General features: G+C 31.4%; 2 protein-coding genes across 2 annotated transcripts; both read right to left on the bottom strand.

Moving 5' to 3' along the window:
• Positions 1 to 1,017: 1,017 nt before the first annotated feature.
• Positions 1,018 to 4,326, bottom strand: LOC134682158 (uncharacterized). Its single transcript, XM_063541734.1, has 5 exons — positions 4,075 to 4,326; positions 2,827 to 2,936; positions 2,429 to 2,534; positions 2,091 to 2,239; positions 1,018 to 1,289 (listed from the first exon to the last, which is right to left on the bottom strand). The coding sequence occupies exons 1-5, from the start codon at positions 4,196 to 4,198 to the stop codon at positions 1,143 to 1,145; spliced, it is 636 nt and encodes a 211-aa protein (XP_063397804.1). The 5' UTR covers positions 4,199 to 4,326; the 3' UTR covers positions 1,018 to 1,142.
• Positions 4,327 to 9,503: 5,177 nt separating this feature from the next.
• On the bottom strand, positions 9,504 to 17,750 carry LOC134682159 (uncharacterized). The gene is made up of 6 exons (XM_063541735.1): positions 17,636 to 17,750; positions 14,295 to 14,356; positions 13,135 to 13,247; positions 12,333 to 12,438; positions 10,866 to 11,014; positions 9,504 to 9,709 (listed from the first exon to the last, which is right to left on the bottom strand). Exons 1-6 carry the CDS (start codon positions 17,719 to 17,721, stop codon positions 9,542 to 9,544), a joined length of 684 nt encoding a protein of 227 aa, XP_063397805.1. The 5' UTR covers positions 17,722 to 17,750; the 3' UTR covers positions 9,504 to 9,541.
• Between the last annotated feature and the right edge of the window lie 6,212 nt (positions 17,751 to 23,962).

Here is a 23,962-nt window from a genome sequence, read left to right on the forward strand (position 1 = left end):
TGCAGTTTTATTATTCTAGTTACCAATAACGGTCTCTAAAAAGCAATAGCAAGGCGTGTTTTCGACACGTGTGAACAAAGATTTGGTTGTGTTTTCTTAACACTTTCAGAAAGTTGACAATAAAGTGATCACTGTAAAGTGTTGGTTTCAAATTATTTCAAGTATTTAATTGCAGATTTGTCTATCATGTATAGAATTGTGGGAAATATACGAAAGATATGCAGTGTTTGCTTTATGTTCGTGTGTTTAATTTTGGCACTTTCATTGGAGGCACCAAATGGACCAACATAAACATTCAACCAAAATAACCTTATTTACGGTATTTGATTCCTTCTGGCAACAATTGTAAAATAAAGTATCATCATGTGTCAAGCAGAAGTACTTTGCAAACAAGTTCATGAATGTACGATGTATGCATCAACCAACTTACAATTTCACTATTCAACGATGATACATTTAATATCAGAGTTGCATAATTGAACACCAGAATAATATGGTTTCAATATCCTTGTTGTGAGATTGTCATTTTTTATCGGCAACTATTCGAGTCATAGTTTCGTTCGATATAACTATGCATGTTACTGGTTGTATATGAATTTTCTAAAATTACCTGATTACCCGTGAGATGATCAAAACATTGAAAACTATACATAGTCTACCTCGGGTACCATCCATTAGAAGTTGTTCTGTTACTGATATAAAATAACAGTATAAAATACATTAGTTAAGAATCGAAAATTGTTATCTTTATCTACACAGGTCTTGTAAAATCTGTCAAAATCATGTGATGAACGCTATAATTGGATATGATTATTGATTGACCAATACATGATGATGTCAGAAGCAAGTTACAATGAGACCATCATTTTTTTTTATTTAAGGTTACATAAATAGCCATAAATAAGACCAAGCTCAAGCATATCTAATTTCTTTGGAAAACATTAATTCGTGATATCAGTTTTTTTTCACATTAAACTGAAAAAAATCTACAAGTGTAAGACTAATAAAAATTTTGAATACAGTAAAATCAGGTTTTAATAAGTATACCAGTAATTGTTTATAAAAAAAATCAACTGATTTGTGTCCAACGACTTTTTTCACTCATTTATCAACAAACATTGGAATACTGTTATCGAGTAATGTTAAGGAGCTGCTGGTGCACTGAGTTTGCAGCTTTCCGCATTGAACCACTTGCATTTACCATATCTCTCCCTGCAGATTGCATTTGTCGAGTAGCAATGAAAAGTTGTATCTGGAATCTTGCAGTAAGCCGATTGTGTGCCGAAATCCTATGAAAAAAAACATGCATTATTGTGTTATACATTCCAGTTGAGGTATTCTCCGCGGCGAATGACATGCATACATGCATATAAACTCCAGTCCTATTATCTAACACATTATGGTTCATGTCGGAGATGAACTTTATTCTGTAATTATAATTTGACATTCTCAGAATAGTCTGAATTAATAAATCATCGATTCATTGAAATAGTTACAGTCTAGCTGACTCACTGTGTTAAATTAAATACTATAAAGTCCATTCAGTGTTGTATTGATGAGATACGTGTCAATGGCATCTACTGATAAATTAAGACATAAACAAAATCCTAATTGACAATATATGTTTTTGTAGATGTATTTCTGTGGCTTTTTTATGAATTTCCCGATATCGTCTATAATTAAGCAGCCAACTATGTCATTTCATAAGCGAGGATCGTTTGTGATTTTCAGTATTGCCCTTTAAAAATTAAAAAAAGCTGATTTGTATGTTTGCCAATACGCAATAACAATACACACTGCACACAAAAATATCGGATGCAAAAGCGAGACGAGAAATATAATAGGATACTTAGAAATTTAACGCAGTAGTAAAAAACAAATGAATATTCCACACTGTTCATAGAAAAATATATTACAACGAAAAAACAAAAGATGCAAAAAAAACCCAGCAAACATAAATTTAACAAAATGCGGAGCAAGCCGAACCCACATTTAAATTGGGATATAATCTCATGTGCTCTGTAAAGGCAATATAGAGGACTTATGATATGTTTGTTGAACTAGTTTATAATATCAAATATAATACCTACCGTGCATTTACGATCACAGTTTCTTTTATATGTGTTAATTCCAGTCCCTAACAGGTAGTCCCGAACCAAAGGCATTGCCGTAAGATCTTTGACATTATAGACAATATTTGAAGAAAGGCTTCGTAATCCATCAGTGTCAGTTTTAAATCCTAATTAAAATATATGATAGAATTAGTAGGTGAATGATACTTAATAAACAGCGGTACATTTGAAAGTTACATGTACTGTATTTAATTTCCAGTGCATTGTTGGTGTTTTTTTGTTGTTGTTGTGTTATAATCATCCTTTCTTCATTTTATGGTGTATAATATTTTAATATATAAGATATGTCCGATTACCTGATAAGACATATTCTTCTCCAATTGTAAGGCTAATGAAACAGAGGCCACCATTCCCAGAGGTTTCAACTATAACCTCTTTGCCTTCCTTGATGTTGGCAGGTCCCTGTAATATTAAATACTCTTGAATGGTATTACCTTATATGTTGTAATAATCAAAATTAATTTACAAACAGTTCGTTGCAAAATATTTCGCAGTAAGGGAATACAAAGTATTACCATAATATTTCAAAATGCGTTCACTCAAACGTTCTGAACAATCGATAATTTATTGATGACATGACCTTAACTCCATCTTGGAGTACTAACAAAATAAAACAGATAATCTGCCCGATTCTGAATTGGTAAATAATACCCAAATGTGTTTTATAAGTAAGATATATCCTTTGCTATTTTACCTTTAATTTGTGGATGACTTGTAAACTATATTTATACACAGCGAAGTTATCACTAACATCTCCAGGTGGTCCTTTTATCTTCGTGACACTTTTTACCGTCCCATGTATCACTGAAAAAATAAACATATTTTATTACATAATATATACATACACAGTTTTATAATTATAATGGGTAGTGAAAAGCTATTTTATTTTATTTTTACCAAAGTAATAGATAACAAAGCAAAATGTTTTTGATACATGAAAGATTGTCGTATATAACATCCGGATCAGTTCTTATTTATATTTCCGAGAATAGATTGGTATTTGTATCGTAGGATACCTTCAAATGCGTCTACATTAGTACAAGTTTGTATCTATTATTGGGTGTGTTAATATATGTGTATACCCATTTGAACAAAGCTTTGCATGTATACTTTTCACAAAGCTACATAGAGATATTAAAAAAAAAGATGTCGGTACTTTATCGGAAGATTCTTGTTTATTCCAAACATATGTGAGGCACTACAAAACAGTAGCATGTATAACATGTATAAGGTGATATATAAAAAATGCAGCCAGAAAAGTTGTTCATATGTTTTAGGCAATGTAAGTAAAATTGAGAATGGAAATGGGGAATATGTCAAAGAGACAACAACCCGACCATAAAAAAAAAAGAACAGCAGAAGGTCACCAACAGGTCTTCAATCCCACACCGGAGGCGTCCTTCAGCTGGCTCCTTAACAAATATATTCTAGTCATGTGATAATGAACGCCATTCCAATTTCCAAATTGTAGTAATATATTTTTAGGTTGATTAGGTTAGTCTTTTTAAGATCGTGTTTTAATTAGTTTATGTATATTCGTTATGCGAAAAAAAGGTAAATTATTTCAATAGATTGGTTCTTTTTACGGAGGATGGAAAATCAACTGCGATGACAAATGAATGTACGAAGGAAAAACACATATGTTGTACTCTGACACTCGGAATACACACAAAAAATTGATACAAATATCCTGAAAAGTATAAAAACAAATGAACCCTCAGTTCACGTAGTAATTTACTGGTGGCCGCACTTGTTTGTTTTTTTTTCTAGCATGAATCACGACAAAGATTATTTATGCAGTTAACAAAATGGTTATGCAAAATATACGATGGATAGAACAAATTGATTTACGGAAATTCATTAACAGAGCAAATTACTTAACTGCCTATCACTTTTCGATTAACAAACTTTGTAATATATATAAAAGATGTAATTTACTTACCAAAATAACTGTGACAAAATTTTACTTGTGGATGCTCTAGAGACGGCGAGCAACCAAATACACTACTGAAAACAAGGTATGAAAGAAGCAACAATCCACCGGACAAAAACTGTAAATACGACATTATGAATTGTCTAACTGTTTATGATCTATGTTTTTGCGAAGTTAGATAACTACTTATGACAAATATAGTGTAATGATTAATTGTTAAGAGGTCACAAAAACATTTCATTATGCGATAAAACTACAAACATGATCTACAATACATTATGGAACACCAGTCATTTTACAAATTAAACACCTGGTGTTATGTAACGAACACTTTAACATATTAAAACCACCTTGAAAGATGTAATTGTAAAATTAATTTATGTGGGGCGTGAACAAAAACATCAACAAAGACCAATAATGTCATATATATATATATATATAAACGAGTCTAAATTGAAGACTACGTTTAAACCTATGATTGCGTTGGATAAAAACCACAATTTTTATACGTGTGCATGTAAAACAAATTTCGTTGTAGAAGGGTCGAAAAACAGCACAAACAACATTTTCCAAAAGACCAAAAAAAGTGAAAAAGTATATTTAAACAAAACGCATTTGACTAACAGGTCGAACAACTGATGTTCTTTCACCCTGCTGACTGCGATTGGCGATTGTCAAATAAAATTGATCACAAGATGTAACAAAATGGATCTTAATATAAATTTGATACTAAACAGCATTTTTGTTTACTCGTGGCCACGATTTTATGCCACAAACATAAGGTGTCAATATTTTTTTAGTACACCAGATCCGGATTTCGACAATAAATGTCTCTTCAGTGATGTTAGGGATCGAAACGGTATTTGGAAGGCCATATAAAAAGTACCCTCATTTTTAGAAAAAGTACCTTACGTATATACAACTCGTCTAAACATCAACCCAACAATGTTAGATCTGTCTGTAAATTTGCTTTCGCAAATTTTTGGTTCTTCCCTCGCCGGGATTCGTACCCATGCTACTGTGATATCGTGACACCAAATCGCCTGCACTGAGATACAGTCACAGAAAATAATAATATTCATAAGTACGTCTGAGTCAGTGACAACCCTACAACAGATGTATCCATCGGATCGCCATCAATGATGGTGATACATGGCTGTGTACATAATGTATATACAACTCGTCTAAACATCAACCCAACAATGTTAGATCTGTAAATTTGCTTTCGCAAATTTTTGGTTCTTCCCTCGCCGGGATTCGAACCGAGAGCCCAGGTGGTCGTGTGTTGGCGATTTGGTGTCACGATATCACAGTAGCATGGGTTCGAATCCCGGCGAGGGAAGAACCAAAAATTTGCGAAAGCAAATTTACAGATCTAACATTGTTGGGTTGATGTTTAGACGAGTTGTATATACATTATGTACACAGCCATGTATCACCATCACTGATGGCGATCCGATGGATTCATCTGTTGTAGAGTTGTCACTGACTCAGACGTACTTATGAATATAATTATTTTCTGTGACTGTATATTACATTAATTTGTAGGATCCTTTACTATAGATAATTTAGCTGATCTGTAACAATAACATCTTCATGCTTTATATATCATGTACTGTAGTACGCCGCTTGATTAAAACTGACGTGGAAAGGTAACACATGCCCACCGAAAACTCTTTTTTTAGAGCCCAGGTGGTCGTGTGGTCTAGCGGGACGGCTGCAGTGCAGGCGATTTGGTGTCACGATATCACAGTAGCATGGGTTCGAATCCCGGCGAGGGAAGAACAAAATATTTGCGAAAGCAAATTTACAGATCTAACATTGTTGGGTTGATGTTTAGACGGGTTGTATATACATTATGTACACAGCCATGTATCACCATCACTGATGGCGATCCGATGGATACATCTGTTGTAGAGTTGTCAATGACTCAGACGTACTTATGAATATAATTATTTTCTGTGACTGTATATTACATTAATTTGTAGGATCCTTTACTATAGATAATTTAGCTGATCTGTAACAATAACATCTTCATGCCTTATATATCATGTACTGTAGTACGCCGCTAGATTAAAACTGACGTGGAAAGGTAACACATGCCCACCGACACCTCTTTTTTTGAGAGCCCAGGTGGTCGTGTGGTCTAGCGGGACGGCTGCAGTGCAGGCGATTTGGTGTCACGATATCACAGTAGCATGGGTTCGAATCCCGGCGAGGGAAGAACCAAAAATTTGCGAGAGCAAATTTACAGATCTAACATTGTTGGGTTGATGTTTAGACGAGTTGTATATATATATACATATATATATCTGTTCAATATAAACAAATTCAAAACAATTATGCTACAATATAAAACGAAGAACTTTTTCGTTACTGTTTTATTTCACGCATAGTTCTCTTATATTAATTCATTTCCCCAGTTTACCAATTGCAATCTATATTTGGGATCAGCTGACATATATTCAAATCGAAATTTTGAAAACTTTATTAAATTTGTTATTTTAATTATCATAATAATATCTATTATGTATATCCTACTTTAGGCGATCGGAAAGCCACTGTATAGTGGTTAGCGTATCGGACTTTAAACACAAAGGTTCCTAATTCGATCCCCGTTCTGTGTGATAAATTCTAGGAATACATTTTCGGCTCTCCCTTGACAAAATTTGTGAGTATGTTCTTTATTCTGTCTTTTTGGTCATCCCCTCCTAATCTTGTTTTAATAGATTTATATGAACCAGTGCAACATGTTGCCTTATTTGGACTGTTAACAATCTATTGATGGCTGCTGAGTAATTTTTTATGTAAAGTTTATTTATAATTATATATCATTTCACTTTTAGATATATTGATGATGTTCTTTCCATTTACAATTCGATTTTTTCTGATTGGGTTCCGTTAATATACCCACCAGAACTAGAAATTAAAGAGGCAACAGACACGGCTTCCTCTGCCTCGTTTTAAGACTTTTACTTCGAATTTGACATACACAGTCATCTCAGTACCAGAATCTATGACAAAGGAGACGATTTTGATTTTGAAATTATCAATTTCACCCACCTTAGTAGTAATATACCAACTTCAACTGCATATGGAATATACATGTCCCAACTTATTCGGTATTCAAGAGCTTGCAGCTCCTATTCAGACTTTGTAAAACGTCACCAGTGTCTGAACAGAAAGTTGATGAACCAGGGGTTTGCCAAAGAACGTGTCGTCCTTTTTCTAAAAAACGTTCATCGGAAGGTACCAAGAACTTGTTGATAAATATTCCGTATCAACTTCACAAATAATACAAGATGGTCTTGAAGAACATATTTTGCGTACTGACGTGGTTTACATCTTAATAACGTGTTATAGTATTCTTTTATTTGTCTTTATTAATTTTACTTTTACTGTTAATTCATTTTTTTTAGATATTCATTTGATGTGACTCTGTCCTTATGTAAAACATCATACTTTGAACGACAAAATTATTTCATTTATTAATATTACTTTTACATATGGATCATTTCATACTTTGAACGACAAAACTATTGTATTCATTAATACTACTTTTTCTGTTAAGTCTGTCTTTTATGATATACATTTGACTTGAGTCTGTACTTATGTATCCCGTCATACTTTGAACCACATAATTATTTTATTTATTATTATTACTTTTACTGATTAAGTCTGCTTTTGCCATATCTACTTTACGTGACTCTGCATTTATGTATGCCGTCATACTATGAACGACAAAACTATTTTATGTCTACCTGTGCGAATTTCAAACACGCAATTTTACACCAGTGATGAAAACCTTCCATCCTTTATTGGTAGACGCTACATAGATAAATAAAATCGTATAAGATAAGCAAAATTAGTATGCTACATTTGATGTATGCCTGTTTGTGTTTCTTTCTTTATATTTGTTGTTTTGACAGTGATATTAAGATGATAACACAATGTTGACTGCTGTACCCCTATTTTTGACATTTTTTCTCTTTGAGTATGTTTGTTTTGTTCACGGAACTTTGACAATGTAATGGAATTTAATGCGACTGTCATATAAGTGAGAGGTTCAGTAAGCTATAAAATCAGGTTCAATCCACCAGTTTCTACATTAGAAAATACCTGTACCAAGTCAGGAATACGACAGTTGTTCTCCATTCGTTTCATGTGTTTGGACTTTTGATTTTGCCTTTTGATTTTGGACTTAAATGAAAGTGATATACCTTATTGTTTGAATACTATTTGTTTTTAAAAGAACAATAACAAAATAATTCATCATGTTCATTGGGGCTACAATATATCATGATTTTATTACGGGTTGGCAATTTATGACCAATAGTTTCCCCTGAGCGATAGCTAGTGGTAAAATATCGGCATAAAGGGACAACCCGTTGTAAAATCACGATATATTGATGCCCCAATGAATTATTTCGATTCTAAGAGGACAATAAGGTATTTCTTTTAGATCGAAGAGCTCTAGGTCGAGGCAAATATTTGCCGTTACCATAAATAAAGTCACTTTTAAATTGGTGTAACAGAACTTGCAACCAAAGTGAATTTCTTGCATGTGTCAATTTTCTTTTTTATCTAATTTTTAGTGTAAGGTGTCTTCTGGTTGGTTTGTTATGTTTATCATCTCATAAATATAATTGACGTTTTTTGCGTGGTTTACTGAGGTTTAATTGGAATTTATAATTAAATTATAAGAATAATTGTGATATTTTTTCTGTCTAATCGAAATAACATAAAAGTGTGGTTCACACACTACGTGGATTTTTCAGTGTGCGCCACATTTAATATGATGTTTCTTCATAGACAGAAACTTATTCAAGTTATTTTCCAGTTATAACAAAAATAATTGTTGATTTTGATTTTGTGAGTCTTTGTTTACTCCTTGGGTTTTATTGTTGTCGTCCTCTTAAAAATAAAGGATGGAAATACGAAAACATTAGTACATGGATTTTGTTGTTATGGTTTCTAGTTATTAGCACATTCTCACTGTAACATATGCTATATTTATTTAGGTAACGTATCATAAGGTATAGTATTGTGTACCCTAAACGAAGACGTGAAAGTCATATTCCTTAGCACTATTATCATGATTATACTTGTTTTCTTCCGTCCGTACCTAAAAACTATCTCGACATTATCATTTTCTCAACATTGTATATTTGTATAACATTGTGTATTTTTTCTTAAACTATAAACGATAGGTATAAAATAACTGATTAACTAAACTGTTTTGGAAACAGTATATGAAAACCATCTTTAGACACTAACGTGTCATATAATTCTTTATTTATGCAATCATGTTCTTCTACATTTTTAAAAAAAATGTACAGAAAAACACCTTCAACTGGGATTAAATATACTGATAAAATGCTTAAAACTAGATGCAGCTGAAAAGCTTGATACCTTTTTAATGAAAATATCAGATAGCGTGAGTTTGATAACATTTATTCAAGTATTGTTCATGTGTTTACGGAATTGGCATAACACTTAGTTTACAACTGTTATCATTGAACCAACTGCATTTTCTGTTTCTCTTTTTACAGATTGCGTGGTCCGAGTAACATTTTATAACAAAGAAAGTGAATGGATCAGCAATACTTGGCGTCTTACAGTAGCTTGATTGTGTGCTGATATCCTGAAAAATACCAAAAATAACAAGTTTAGTTCAATTAAAAGGTGTTCTTCCATTCATTGAAATTAGTTAATCAAATTATGTTATAAAGGTACCACGGAATTCATTTAATCTTTAATTTGTTCGTCAATATATATCAATACATTTGTAAATTGTAACATATTCTTCGTACTTTAGATGCCAGTAACTTTCTTATATCTACTCTAAATTTATCTCCCATATCTCTCTCAAACTATTTGTTATAAGTGAGAGGTGCATTCAAGTTTTCTGAGGTATTGCTCTGTCTTTTCTAAATCAATACGCGTATATTTAGAAAGTTAAAAAAAAACAATTCCAACAAATAAAAATGCAAACACAAGATAGAACACACCAATGGAGATTCAATCTCATACGTCGAAAACATACAGCTAAATCCTTAGTCAATGACACAAAACGTATAGCGTTTTAAAAACACCGCACTTAAACCTAACTTCTAAGAAACACACACACACACACCACTATAAAATATTTGATGATAGCCTTATATGAAAGCTTGGGGACTTAAGAACCTTGTAGAACCCTTGTTGAAAATGTTGTTTGAATAAAAAAAGAAGTATATAAATTTTAACAAGAGGGCTTATTCGGCCTGTTGTTCAGATCAGAATATCCTGGGTTTTTTTGTTCTATCAAGTTTTCAGGCACCAGTATCTTCTAATATGCAATTAGAGATATGTCGATTTTTTTCAGGACAAGTCAGGACAAGGTACAATTTTAATATGAAATAACTGCCACTGCAATTGTACTTAAGACAAATAGCCGTTTATGCTTGAAATTACAGAATTTAATATAGAAAGCAATGGGGCTATTAATGGGTGTTTTTTTTTTACCTTAAAACTAACCCCCTTATTAGATAAAAATCGAGTCATGAGTTAACGAACCACGTTGAATCGGCAAACTACTTTCAAGTACTGTTGATTCCTTAATTTTCGTTGGAAACCAGTTTTCGTGGATTTCGTAGGTCGAAATTAAATGTTCATATATAAAATGACAAATTTGCTAAAGCCTTGTATGAAGACTTATGCAAAACCACGAAATGAAATATCCACGAATATGTAAGTTTTCCTTAATTAACGAAAATAGGTACCCCAAAAAAATGAATCCACCAGAGTAGTATACTTACTGTGCACCCACGGTTACAGTTTCTTTTATACGTATTTCTACCAGTTCCTAACAAATATTCCCGAACCAATGAGAGATTCTCAAGGTCTTTGATCTTATATACAATATCTGAGGAAAGGCTTCGATACTCTCCTGCTGCAGTTTTAACGCCTAATTAAAATAATTGAAAAATGTATTGACTGATTTCTACTCGACAAAACACTTATAATGAATGATGTATAGTCTCTTAATTACAATTTGTTAATAATAAATAAAGAGACTTATTCTAATTAAAAGGGAGTTCCATACTTTTCGAGCCGTTATGGAGTTAGTTCGTATTGTTTTTTTTTTATATTATGTATTCGTATGGGACTATGATTGAGTGGTTTTATCTAAAACCACTCATTAAAAGCCCCAATTTACATATTTGTTTTTCGTTCATTTTTTACATAAATAAGGTCGTTTGTTTTCTTGTTTGAATTGTTTTACATTGTCTTATCGGGGCCTTTTATAGCTGACTATGCGGTATGGGCTTTGCTCATTGTTGAAGGCCGTACGGTGACCTATAGTTGTTAATGTTTGTGTTATTTTGGTCTTTTGTGGATAGTTATCTCATTAGCAATCATACCACATCTTCTTTTTTTATATTAGTTCCTAGTGTTTTCTATAAAAATACGTGTTTGTATATATGTAATTACGTCAACTTTAGTCATTTCAATGAGGATCGTCTTACATATAGAACAAATGAAACAATCTGATGTACAGTAGTTGTCGTTTGTTTATGTAATATATACGTGTTTCTCGTTTCTCGTTTTGTTTATATAGATTAGACCGTTGGTTTTCCCGTTTGAATGGTTTTTTACTAGTTATTTTGGGGCCCTTTATAGCTTGTTGTTCGGTGTGAGCCAAGGCTCCGTGTTGAAGGCCGTACTTTAACCTATAATGGTTTAATTTTTGAATTGTTGTTTGGATGGAGAATTGTCTCATTGGCACTCACACCACATCTTCCTATATCTATCCAATGAACAGTTATTTGAAGGTTGAATGAATTGCTAGACATTGCCAGACTTGTCTCAGACTCATCATGCTCATAGTACATACATGTCGCTGTTTTTCATTCGTTAATTGTCTTGATATCAAACTTAAACATTAAGTAAAGCAAATAAGCTGATTTGATAAAAACTAAATATTGTCACCAACAAAAATGAATTTTATATCGATTGTTCTTGAAAAATATCTTTTCAAATTCAATGAATCACAAAGCGTCATTGATATAAACATTGAGATAAGATGTTTGATATGAAATTTTTTATTTTCTTTTTTTTTTAATGTGTCCCATAAAAAATGGGAGGATATTAGGTGATCCAGAAGGGTGAGCAGAGCCTGCTCTACATTTCGCACCCGTAAATGAGAGAGATTCTAAATGTAGTCCATCTAGCATGTTTAGAACTCGAACTTTCACAAGTTAAGTGTAGGAATCTACAAATACCTGATAAGACATATTCCTCTCCAACAGTCAGTCTAAGTGAACAGAGTGCGCCATTCCCCGATGTCTCAACTATAACCTCGTTGCCTGTCTTCATCTGTGCAGGGCCCTGTAAAATGTAATACTCACGAGTGATATCACCTTAAAAGTATATGTAGCATTTGATTTGAATAAATCGCACACATTTTATAGCAGTTAATTCAGAAAATGTCAAGGCTTGACCCGAATAATATTTATTGTTTCAAGATAAGAATGTGTCAGGTTAACAATGGTTATTAAAAACAACATACAATAAAGAGAAAATATGTTTGTGTTCGTTTCTCTTTCTTATGATAAAGCCTTTTCACTCACACGCTAACTAGGATAAAATGAAGATGAAGAGATTTCAACAAATAGAGGCCATGGAAACTTAAAGCGCAGGTTTCGATAGGCTAAATATAAAAGACAAATAGGCTGGATTTTTTTCTCTAATATTTTCTCTGTTATTTTTTCATAACAAACATAAAGTTAAAAGATCTTTTATAGACGAGTTTGAGCTTTGTTTCCAATCTAACGTGCAAAAGTAATTGTACTTCTTGCTTTCAGGGTTATATTTCTAAAAAGGAACACTAAAACTTTTTGATCGATTAAATCTATCATTTCTATCAATGAGTTCACTTTTTTATGTTTGTAATAAGAACAGTGAAATAATGCGTATTTCATTTACTATTCTAAAACGACAAATTATGCCAACATTTGTTGAGTTACATCTGTTGGAGAGTTGGCTCTTTGACAATCATACCATACCTTGAAATTTTTACTTTACCTTCAATTTCCTATTACTAAGTATTCGATATTTATACACAGCCAGATTATCTGTCCCTGCATCTTCAGGTGGTCCATCTATTTTAACGACACTTTTCACCGTCCCGCTTATTACTGAAACAAAAAAAATCAATATTTACATCATATACATTGAAAACAAATATTCTAGTGTCCAAAATGTAAATATTCAATATTTTGTAGCAACATTCTATCAAATGTAAATGTGTTAATGCTTTTTATGATAATAATAATAATCAAAGAAATGAGTCAGGGGGTTTACTTAAACAAGTAGCTTTCAAAATAGCAAAAACAAGTAATGTTTAACACAATGCTATTTTGTATTGTACTTATTTAAGTAAATAGTTATCAAAGGTACACAAATGTACCAGGATTATAATTTAGTATGCCAAACGCGCGTTTTGTCGTCTTAAGACTGATCAGTGACGCTCATTTCAAAATATTTATAAAGCCAAACATGTACAAAGTTGAAGAGCATTGAGGATCAAAAGTTACAAATCGTTGTGCCAAATACGGCTAAGGTTATTTATTCCTGGGATAAGAAAATCCTTAGTTTTTCGAAAAAATCAAGTTTTGTAAGAGTAATCTTTTTTATATAATTGAAGGTGATCATTCATACAGATTTACTAGCTTAAGCACATGTTTAGGCTCAACTGATTATTATTCATATGAAAAGAAAAATGACAAACACCTTGAAACACTATGTGCATTTCTCACCTGGTACTCATCTTGTATATCAATGCTTCTTGGTCAGATATTGGTTTATTGGGACAATTGAAAAATGGATTTTCCTTAAAATTCTTATCGGTTAACAGATATAGATGCAAATTGGAGATATATTTCAGACTTTAAGTTATTTATTATTTGAAACCAACAAAAGGTGCATTATTTATTCAATTGTGTCATCGTTTTTATTTTTAATCTTACGTTTGTTATATGCATGTTACAAACAAACTTTAAAAAGGAGAGTTTATGTTCAGGCGGATCTTTGCAAAAAGTATTTGAATTTGTTGTTTTTGAATATATACGTCATCACAAACATTTTACCAGCTACAAGTACAAATTAATGACAATGTGTTAGTACGGCTTATTTATTTAATAATTCTTATCGACTAAATGTGTTTCTTATATATATATACTTACCAAATGAACTTCGACAAAATATTCTTTGAGGATGTTCGAAAGACGGTGAGCACCCCAAAACACTATTCAACATATGAAATGAAAAAAGGAGCCAACTTGAAAAATACAGTACAAACAACATGCTAAATTTTCTAACTGTAGATGTTAAATGCTGTATATTGACCTATGTTGACTCTATTATATGAATGAATACAATAAATAACGACAAAACAATAAAACCCCCGCGTGTAACGTAATGTGGACATCAGCTGTCACTTAAAGATAACAGTAATAAAACAAATAAGATAAAATATAAATGGAAAAAATAGTCCGGATAATTGTTGATGCATATTGTCATTAAACGTGTTTGAATGTACCATATGGTCAAACAAATCAGTCATTCTATCTTTACAAAGACACGAACGCTCAATTACATTGTCTCATTACAAATAAATATTGGATGAATATACTTGTAAATCGAACAAAACCGATTATGGAAATATATTCACTGACAAAATGCGTTCTTCCCCTGTATCAATACAGTGTGTGTATTTAAGGTGGTAGTCCTAGATTAAGGGAAATAACTCTGAAATCATCAGTACGTTTGTGTCAGCCATTTTCATAAATACGTTCTAAGCTTCTACGATACATAGATTATTTTCAATCTGTTTCAGGTAAATGCTTAAAATACATTAATAAAACTTAAAAAATATATTTATAAATTTTATGTAGTGTAAATAAATTTTTTCAGAAACAATACACAACAGTGCATATTGGATACCAACTAGAACTAGAACATTTAATGATTTAACAACATCAATATGTGACGTATATATTTTGTGACGTCAGACACGCGAATCAAATTAATGTTTTTGTAGATAGATGTTTTTGTGTTTTGTTAAATTGTTCCTTTTAAAAAATTGTTACACGAAGATGACTGCTGTGCCCATATTTCGACTAGTTTATGTATAACGTCTGTTTAGTTCGCGCATCATTGTGAATATAACGGAATTTGATGAGACTGTCAACAAAGTAAAAGGGTTATCGCTATAAAACCAGTTTTAATCCACCATTTTATAAATTTGAAAATGCCTGTAACAAGTCAGGAGTATGCCAGTTTCTGTCCATTCGTTTTTATGTGTTTTGTCATTTAATTTTACCATGTCATGATGGACTTCCCGATTAGATTTTCCTCTGTGTTCAGTAGTTTTGTGATTTTACCTTTTCTTATAAACATAATATTAAATACCTACTATTTATTTGCACATGCGTGTTAATGAATACTTGAATGCTTTCCCTTAGAGGGGTGAGTTTTTAGGTCTAAATGTAAAAATAAACTCCTTTTCAATCATGTAAATAGTTAGAGACAACCTCAAAATTTAAATAAAGGATAAATACCCCCCCCCCCCCCCCCCCCTTCCCTTACTACAATCAACTTAATGTGGGAAAAATTAATTGACAAATAAGGATATTTGTGAAATCGATATCAATTGATAAAAAAAATCAGCAATTTGACCCTGCCTCCTCCAAAAACAAAACTATTTTAATAAAATGCTCTATCCTTATTATTTAGAGTATTTTCTCGCAATTTGATTGACTGATATTGTTCTTAAAAATTTAAGTACAACGTTGTATTACGTCAATTGGAATTATCTCCCTTATACTATTGACATAACAAAAAATAGACAAAAAAAAATGTCTTTAGTGTCCTAATATTTTTAATTTTCTACAGGTTTAGATTTGGTTGATTTTGTCCTAATATTGAATTTGAATATAATAAAATGTAATATAACAAAATCAGGATAAATTCGCCTCACCCGATATAAATTGTATTGACCCGATAGATTCTCGTATTGGGACAATTGCACACTGTGTAACTAATAGTATCCTTCATTGATTTTTTATGTCGTCCCTTATGATAGTGGTGCGATTTTGTTAACAAGTTTGAGGTGAGCAGAAAATGAAGAAAGATTAGATCTATCATGATTTGGAATCGGGGCGAGTTTTTTTTCAACGGTAGAATTTTGAACATTGTTGAAAATGAATATTGTTTTAAATTTTTTGTAGCTGGGCCTTTTATTACTGACTACTGTGGATTCATTTAGTTTCGTGGATATCAATTTTCGTAGATTGCTAAAAACTTGCATCTTCGTCGATATTTCATTTCATGGTTTTGCCGATCTTTGTTAACAAAGGCTTTTGGAAATATGCTACTCGTTGAACAGTTAAATTCGTGGTTCACCTGTCCAAACGAAACCCACGACAATTGGTATCCAATGAATAATAATAAATCCACAGTATACAATATGGATAGTTCTCCTTGTTACAGGTCAAATGGTTGTCTATACATGAATACATCAACTTTACTTGTAAATATGCCTCATTGGCAATAATAAATCATCTCCCTGTTTTCATAGATGATTACAATAAAACAAGAAAGGATACTATGCTACCACAAAAAGCATTCCTACTCATGTCACTTACCCTTTTCCGCTGGAAATACATATCTCCTGGTTCAAATTTGATAAAAGCAGACGTTTGAAATAAGCTAACAGATATTTACAACAATGGTGGTTTTTGTATTGTTCTTGTACAAAAGTATGTTCCTGTTGTTATCAAAATGCTTAGCACTGTCACATATAAACAAGCATTAATGAAAGTAATCAACTTGTGGATGCCACATTGGTAATTTTTTTTTTTTTTTTTTCAATTTGCTCGTGTATGTAACAACGTACTTTTTTTTAATTGTAACATCAGGTTTTTGATATAACAAACTAGTCAAACAAATGCTAGACGAGGCAATACTTTTAAATGATAATACCTTATGCTGTTACCTAAAACTGTGCTACAAAATACAGGAGAATGAGACCGATATCAGATTACATCGAACGGGCATTGTGTATTCTTCAACAGTAGGCAAGTGTCTACATAATATGCGAAGACTGCGTTTTACGGAATTTAAACATTGTATCAACTGCACAATATAGACACACAACTTACAATAACAATTTATAGTAATCTTACTAAAATAACTGTTACAATATGCCCTTTGAGGATGCTCTAAAGACGGTGAGCAACTAACCTAGTCAACACATACAATACAACTTTCAACAGCAAACTTCAAAAAAACTATTCTGAAAGTTGTTACTGTGGATGAAATAATTACAATTGTTACTTGGATAGAGAGTTGTCTCATTGGCACTCATACCACATCTTCCTATATCTATATACTATAATTTAAGACAGGTGCAGAAGCCACACACTATATCAACAACTTTAACAAAACCACAAAAAACTACATTTAACGAGTTAACAAAAATCCATATAAACATGTACCTACTCGAATTATATACGAAACGTACCAAGCAGGATCTTGATGATGTTGTGCAAGTACAGGTAATGAATTACATAAACCACATCCCGAACAAAGACATGTGCTTTGTTTCATTAAACCTGTTATAACATTTATAATGTCACTACAACATCACATGATTATATATTGCACACTAAATGTTGAAATAGATTTATTCACATCAAACTGTTGCTTTACATTTATAATAATCAAATGTTTTATATGTATAGATATATACACAAACCAAAATCACAAGATACATGAAAATAGTATATTTGGTATATGTAAAATAAAATAGAAAAAAAAAGCAATAACAATACCACTATTGCGGTTATAAATGATTGTAGAAAATAAAATGAAGAAAACAGATAAAAAAACTTGTAATTCAGTGGTTGTCGTTTGTTTATGTGTTACATATTTTTTTTTCTTTCATTTTTACATAGATGAGGCCATTATTTTTCTCGTTTGAATTGTTTTACATTGCCTTATCGGGGCCTTTTATAGATGACTATATGCGGTATGGGCTTTGCTCATTGTTGAAGGCCGTACGGTGACCTATAATTGTTAATGTTTCGGTCTTTTGTGGATAGTTTTCTCATTGGCAATCATACCACATTTTCTTTTTTATATTGTACATTGCTTATATATTAATTATATTTACATGTTTGTTCAAAATTAGACACTAAGGAAATCGACATTTACTAAATAAATATATATACATTTATTGACAGATATTATATATACAATCAGAAGATCTTAACGTGTTTACTTCCTCCTCAATAGCATTGTGATTTGTGATAGATCAGTATGGTCAACTTGATTATCCTCAAATAAACTCATCATAGATACCAGGATTAAACTTTTACACGTACGCCAGACGGGCGTTTCGTCTACAATAGACTCATCAGTGACACTCGAATCAAACAAATATAAAAAGACCGAATGAAGTTGAAATGCATTGAGGAACAAACATTCCTAAAAGTTTGGCCAAATACAGCTAACGTTATATATTCCTGATGCAGAATAACTTTAGTATTTTAAAATATAAAATGTTTGTTAACTGTTATTTTAATAATCATGAACATATTAATGATTTTGATATTAACAATAAATACAGATATCATAGATTATTGCTATATCATTCTATGTGGAGCATATTTTTTTTTTACATCAGTTTATGCATTTTGTGCTGGTTTTTTTTAATTTGTGAATTATAGTCACATTACTGATATTTGTTATTGCTAACTTGGACCATCAAGAAAACTATGGGTGGACTACGATTTGTTTTTGAGATTGAACATTCTTGGCTAAATAACCTACATTTGGAACTGGAAATTTATTAATATTAAGAAGTCAAGTTGAATTCAAACGTATATGCCAACAACATGTCTTTTAGACAAGTCAGGACTGGTAAATGTGTAATCCATTGGATTGATATGTTTCAATATTTATATTTTTACAATTTGCTTAGGAGTGTTTTGATTGGATTTTATTATATTTTTTTGAAATCTTACGTTTTACGAAATGTTTTTCTGGGTGGAGTACATTTTCATTGATAATTTCGACAAAACACTGTATACGTAAAATTGCCTCTCTGACAATGCGTAAATAGCTTTCCTTGCACTCTGAAGATTACACATCTTTATATTCATAATAATAACTACCATAACCTTGAAAGAATTAACGTGTTTTTCTTATCATATTATGAATATCTCAGGCTATAAATGTATAATAATCAATTTTACCTATTGTGTGTGGCTAACAGCCGACGCATCAAGATCAATTTTATTCTTTATTAAACATCAAGATCAATAATATCCAAATGTAATACAGCAATTGTTTTTGGTTATTCTTTATTTTATTGTAAATACATATCTTTATAAGTGTCAGCATATTTGTTTATCATTTGCAACAAAAAAGGGCTCAGTGCATCTGCAAGAATCGAGTAATGTTGTACTTACTTTTAAACGATTGACAGTTTTACTGTGTCTTAACTACCACGTCAAAATATGTTTCCACTAACTACCTACGTCTAACATGTTTAACCCCGCCACATTATTTATGTATGTTCCTGTCCAAAGTCAGGAGCCTATAACTATTGGTTTTCGTTTGTTTATATGTTACATATTTGTTTTTCGTTCATTTTTTTATATAAATGAGGACTAGTTTTCTCGTTTGAATTGTTTTACGTTGGCAATCGAAGCTCTTTATAGCTGACCATGCGGTATTGGCTTTGCTCATTGTTGAAGGCCGTATAGTTGTTAATGTTTGTGTCAATTTTGGTCGTTGTGGATAGTTGTCTTATTGGCAATCATATCACATCTTCTTTTTTTATTTTATAAACACACACGGATTTCTGTTTATTTATGTTGATGATGTTGAACAAATATGACTACAAACATTAGCAATTTGATTGTGCCGTATCTATATTCTTCCATATCATAAAAATAAGAAATAGTTAAACATAAGTCGTTGAGGGTTTCACCAGCCAAGTAGTCAACACTTCGGTATTCCAAATGATTCATTAGTATCAATAATATGGTATTTTTGAAAATTTCCTGTTACAAAACTTTGAATTATTCGAAATTAAGGATTTTCTTATCCCAGAATAGATTATTTTTGCCGGATTTGCCTTGACTCTTTGGAATTTTGGGTCCTCAATGCTCTTTAACTTTGTACTTGTTTGGCTTTATAACTGGTTTGATCTGAGCGTCACTGGTGAGTTTTATGTAGAAGAAACGCGCGTCTGGAGTATTAACTTATAATCCTGGTCAGGCCTGGGGCCATTACATTTCAATGTAATGCATTACATTACAATTACTTTGTGATTTTTCCATCACAATTACAATTACATTTTTTTTCACATGTAATGCATTACATTACAATTACTTTGCCTGTGTAATGCATTACATTACACATTACTTTTTCAATATAAAAACAAAAACCATTTCAAAAACAGAGGTATATGTACATATGTATACATTGTTAGGTACATAGACTTCAAATACTGGTTAATTAATATTTCCGTTGCACTTTATCATCATAAGTGGTTTATGTGATGCCATTAAGAAAACAGTTAAGAGTTCTTTTTTCACCTTTCCGGCAAAACTTAAAAGCCTTTCTACAGGAGCTTATGTGGGGGAAATGGCTAAATACTTGATAGCTGTATTAGCCAAAGAAGAAAGGCACACTGAATTTGACTTCCATTATTCCAGTGCATTGAATGAAATTTCTCCACATGGCTCAGACAAGTAGATGTCAACATCATGTACTGCACCGTATCTGTGTCTATATCCTTTGATTGAGTAGTAGGAGGCATGATTAACATTGGACCAATTGAGTTTAGCGCAACGCTCCATGCTATGGAAGACATATACTTAACACGAACTCTACTATCTTGTAATAGTGACAAATGTTTTGTTCTTGAAAAATCAGATGCAGACAATTTCACCCACTCATGTGTAAAGTTTATTTATAGGTTATGTAAGGAATATGACAGTTAACTTGCTATTTATTACAACTGAAAAATCTTAAAAGACATTTTTCGATTCATCTGAACTTATCTTTTCTATTTATTCAATGATCAATTTAATTATTTATTATTTATTCTTTTATTTTTTTTAAATCGTTATGTAAATTCTTATTATTAACACTCTGTATTATACCACATTTGTATTTATGTTCATGTATATCTATACTCTCCTGAAGGAGGATAACAAACATATATAATTTTGTTTCTAACATTGATCACTTATATATAATCATCAAGACATCATTAAGGGATATAATAAATGTGTCATTAAAGGATTATCTTGTTAAAGGTTCTGTGAGGACAAATATCATGAATATAAGTTGAGAAGATTTGATTGCAATAAAAACAGTGTGATAATAATTAGTTCAAATAACAACACAGACAGGACCCAAACCACATTGAAATATATGTAAAGTGTGTATAGAATTATGAAATTTTCATCTTCATATTTTTTTCATTGATCTATATAGTTTCGTTTGATAATTATTTTTCATAAGATTTTTCATAGACCACCAAACACCAATATATTCCCATATCATATTAAACAAATATCAGAAACCAAGATCAAAGACTTGATATTTTTTACCGTTTTATATTTCTTACCTTAATGTGTGTTTTAAAGATTAATGTAATTTATTTAATTCAGTAATTAACTGTGACAAAAAATTTATGCCATACTTTCTTTTGCTTTTTTTAATATTTATTTTTATTATACAATTTATTCTTCAATTTTATATATTTTACCAATTTGTAATGAAAAGTAATGTACTATAATGGAGGCATTACATAAATTTTTAACTAAAGTAATCATTACATTACATGTAATTGTAATGCAGAAAATGTGCATTACAAATTACTTTGCATTACATCCAAAAAATGTAATATTACAATGCATCACAATTACAAATTACCATTACCCCAGGCCTGATCCTGGTACCTTTATAACTATTTTCTAGTACTAGTAATACGTTATTGTCACAAATGAACATACGAAAAGTAGAGTTATTTCAATATCTTTATTACGAGATTGCAATTCTAATATTGATTGACCATTATATGATGGCGACCGAAAATATTTAAAGAACATTTCAGTCTTTTTATTTAAATTGATTATGTTTGAAAACTTTGTTAGATTAGTTTTTGAGTGACGAGTGTCAGTTTTGCATTGCTATTTATATCCATACTCATATTCATGTATAGCATGTTGAATCAATAGCAAACCATGTATTGGTAATACAAGTTGTTTTCAATTTAGCCGAATTAGTTTAAAACTTCGTGTAGGTCAAGTTTAAATTTGAAGTGATGTGCAACTTTTCATTTTTGTGAGAATATGTTGAGTTAAGTTTTTAAAACAAAAGAAATTCAACTTTGTTTGATTGCTTAATCTTTTAAAATAAAATCAAAATATATCGTATATTATATTTATTGTTTAAGTAACAGTTTGGACACTAAGATTACAGCTGTCTGCATTATACCACTGACATTGACCGTTTCTCTTTTTATAGATGGCATTAGTTGATAAACATTATATAGCAGCGATCGACTAATGAAATTACATCCCGACTTTGAAGTGTTCTTGATTCTCAAATTTAAGGTTGCTATGTTTTGTTTTTAGACTCCCATTTGTTTTTTCGTTATTTTTCATTTCGACTTTAAACTTTAGAACACTTCATAATCAGTAAGTGATATATTATTAAACGACACTCTTGTAACCATGTGGGTGTCACGTGACGATTAGTCACAATTTGTTAAAAACGTTATCCTTCTCAGTCAACAATATTTTTTTTAACTTTCCAGGAATAGTAATTTGAATGGATAATCGAATTTAATTTGTATACTCACCGTACATCCTCGATTACAGTTTCTTTTATATGTTTTTCTTCCCGTCCCTAATAAGTAGTTCCGGATCAACGGCTTTGTCACAAGGTCTTTAACATTATAGACAATATCTGATGAAAGGCTTCGAAATCCACCAGCTAAAGTTTTGAGTCCTAATCAAAAGTCCAAAGCTGATAAATATCGACACAGTTTTTGATGATCTGAGGATCAAAAAACTTAATTGCAGCTGCTTTTGTTTGGTCAGTTATCATACATAAAAATATACTCGTACAAATAATAGATATAACATTAAATTGATAACCAATAAATAGGACATACATGAAAATTATTTAATTTGTAAACTGAATATTACTATATACACTCTACCGTTTTTTCACGTAAATAAACACTGTACCAAGACAGGAGTATGACAGTTGTTATTCAATCGGATGATGTGTTTAAGCTTTTAATTTTGCTATTTTATTGACATCTTTCCGTTACAAATTCTCTTTTTTTACTTGTATACTTACAAAACTTAGGAAATTAGCTATTGTGTTCTTTACATTATTGTACTTTTATTATAATATATATGTATATTCAAATACCTGATATGACATATTCTTCTCCAACAGTGAGGTTGAGAGAACAGAGGGCATGATTCCCTGTCGTCTCAACTACTACCTCCTTGTCTGACCTCATCTCGAAAGGTCCCTGTGAAATAAGATATTCTTTAAAGTTATAATCTTAAGAGTATATGAGGTAAATTATAAAACATATTACTGATTTTTGTCGGTCAGACAATAATTCAAATGTACAGTGACACAGATTACAATAAGTTCCTCAATGCTCTTCAACTTTGTATTTATTTGGCTTTTTAACTGTTTTGATATGAGCGTCACTGATGAATCTTGTGTAGACGAAACTTGCGTCGGCATATTTAAATAAAAGCATGGTTCCTTAGATAACTATTAACACTCCAACATCGAT

This window comes from Mytilus trossulus, chromosome 8 (assembly GCF_036588685.1).
Source record: "Mytilus trossulus isolate FHL-02 chromosome 8, PNRI_Mtr1.1.1.hap1, whole genome shotgun sequence".
In the NCBI taxonomy this organism is placed as follows: Eukaryota; Metazoa; Mollusca; class Bivalvia; order Mytilida; family Mytilidae; genus Mytilus; species Mytilus trossulus.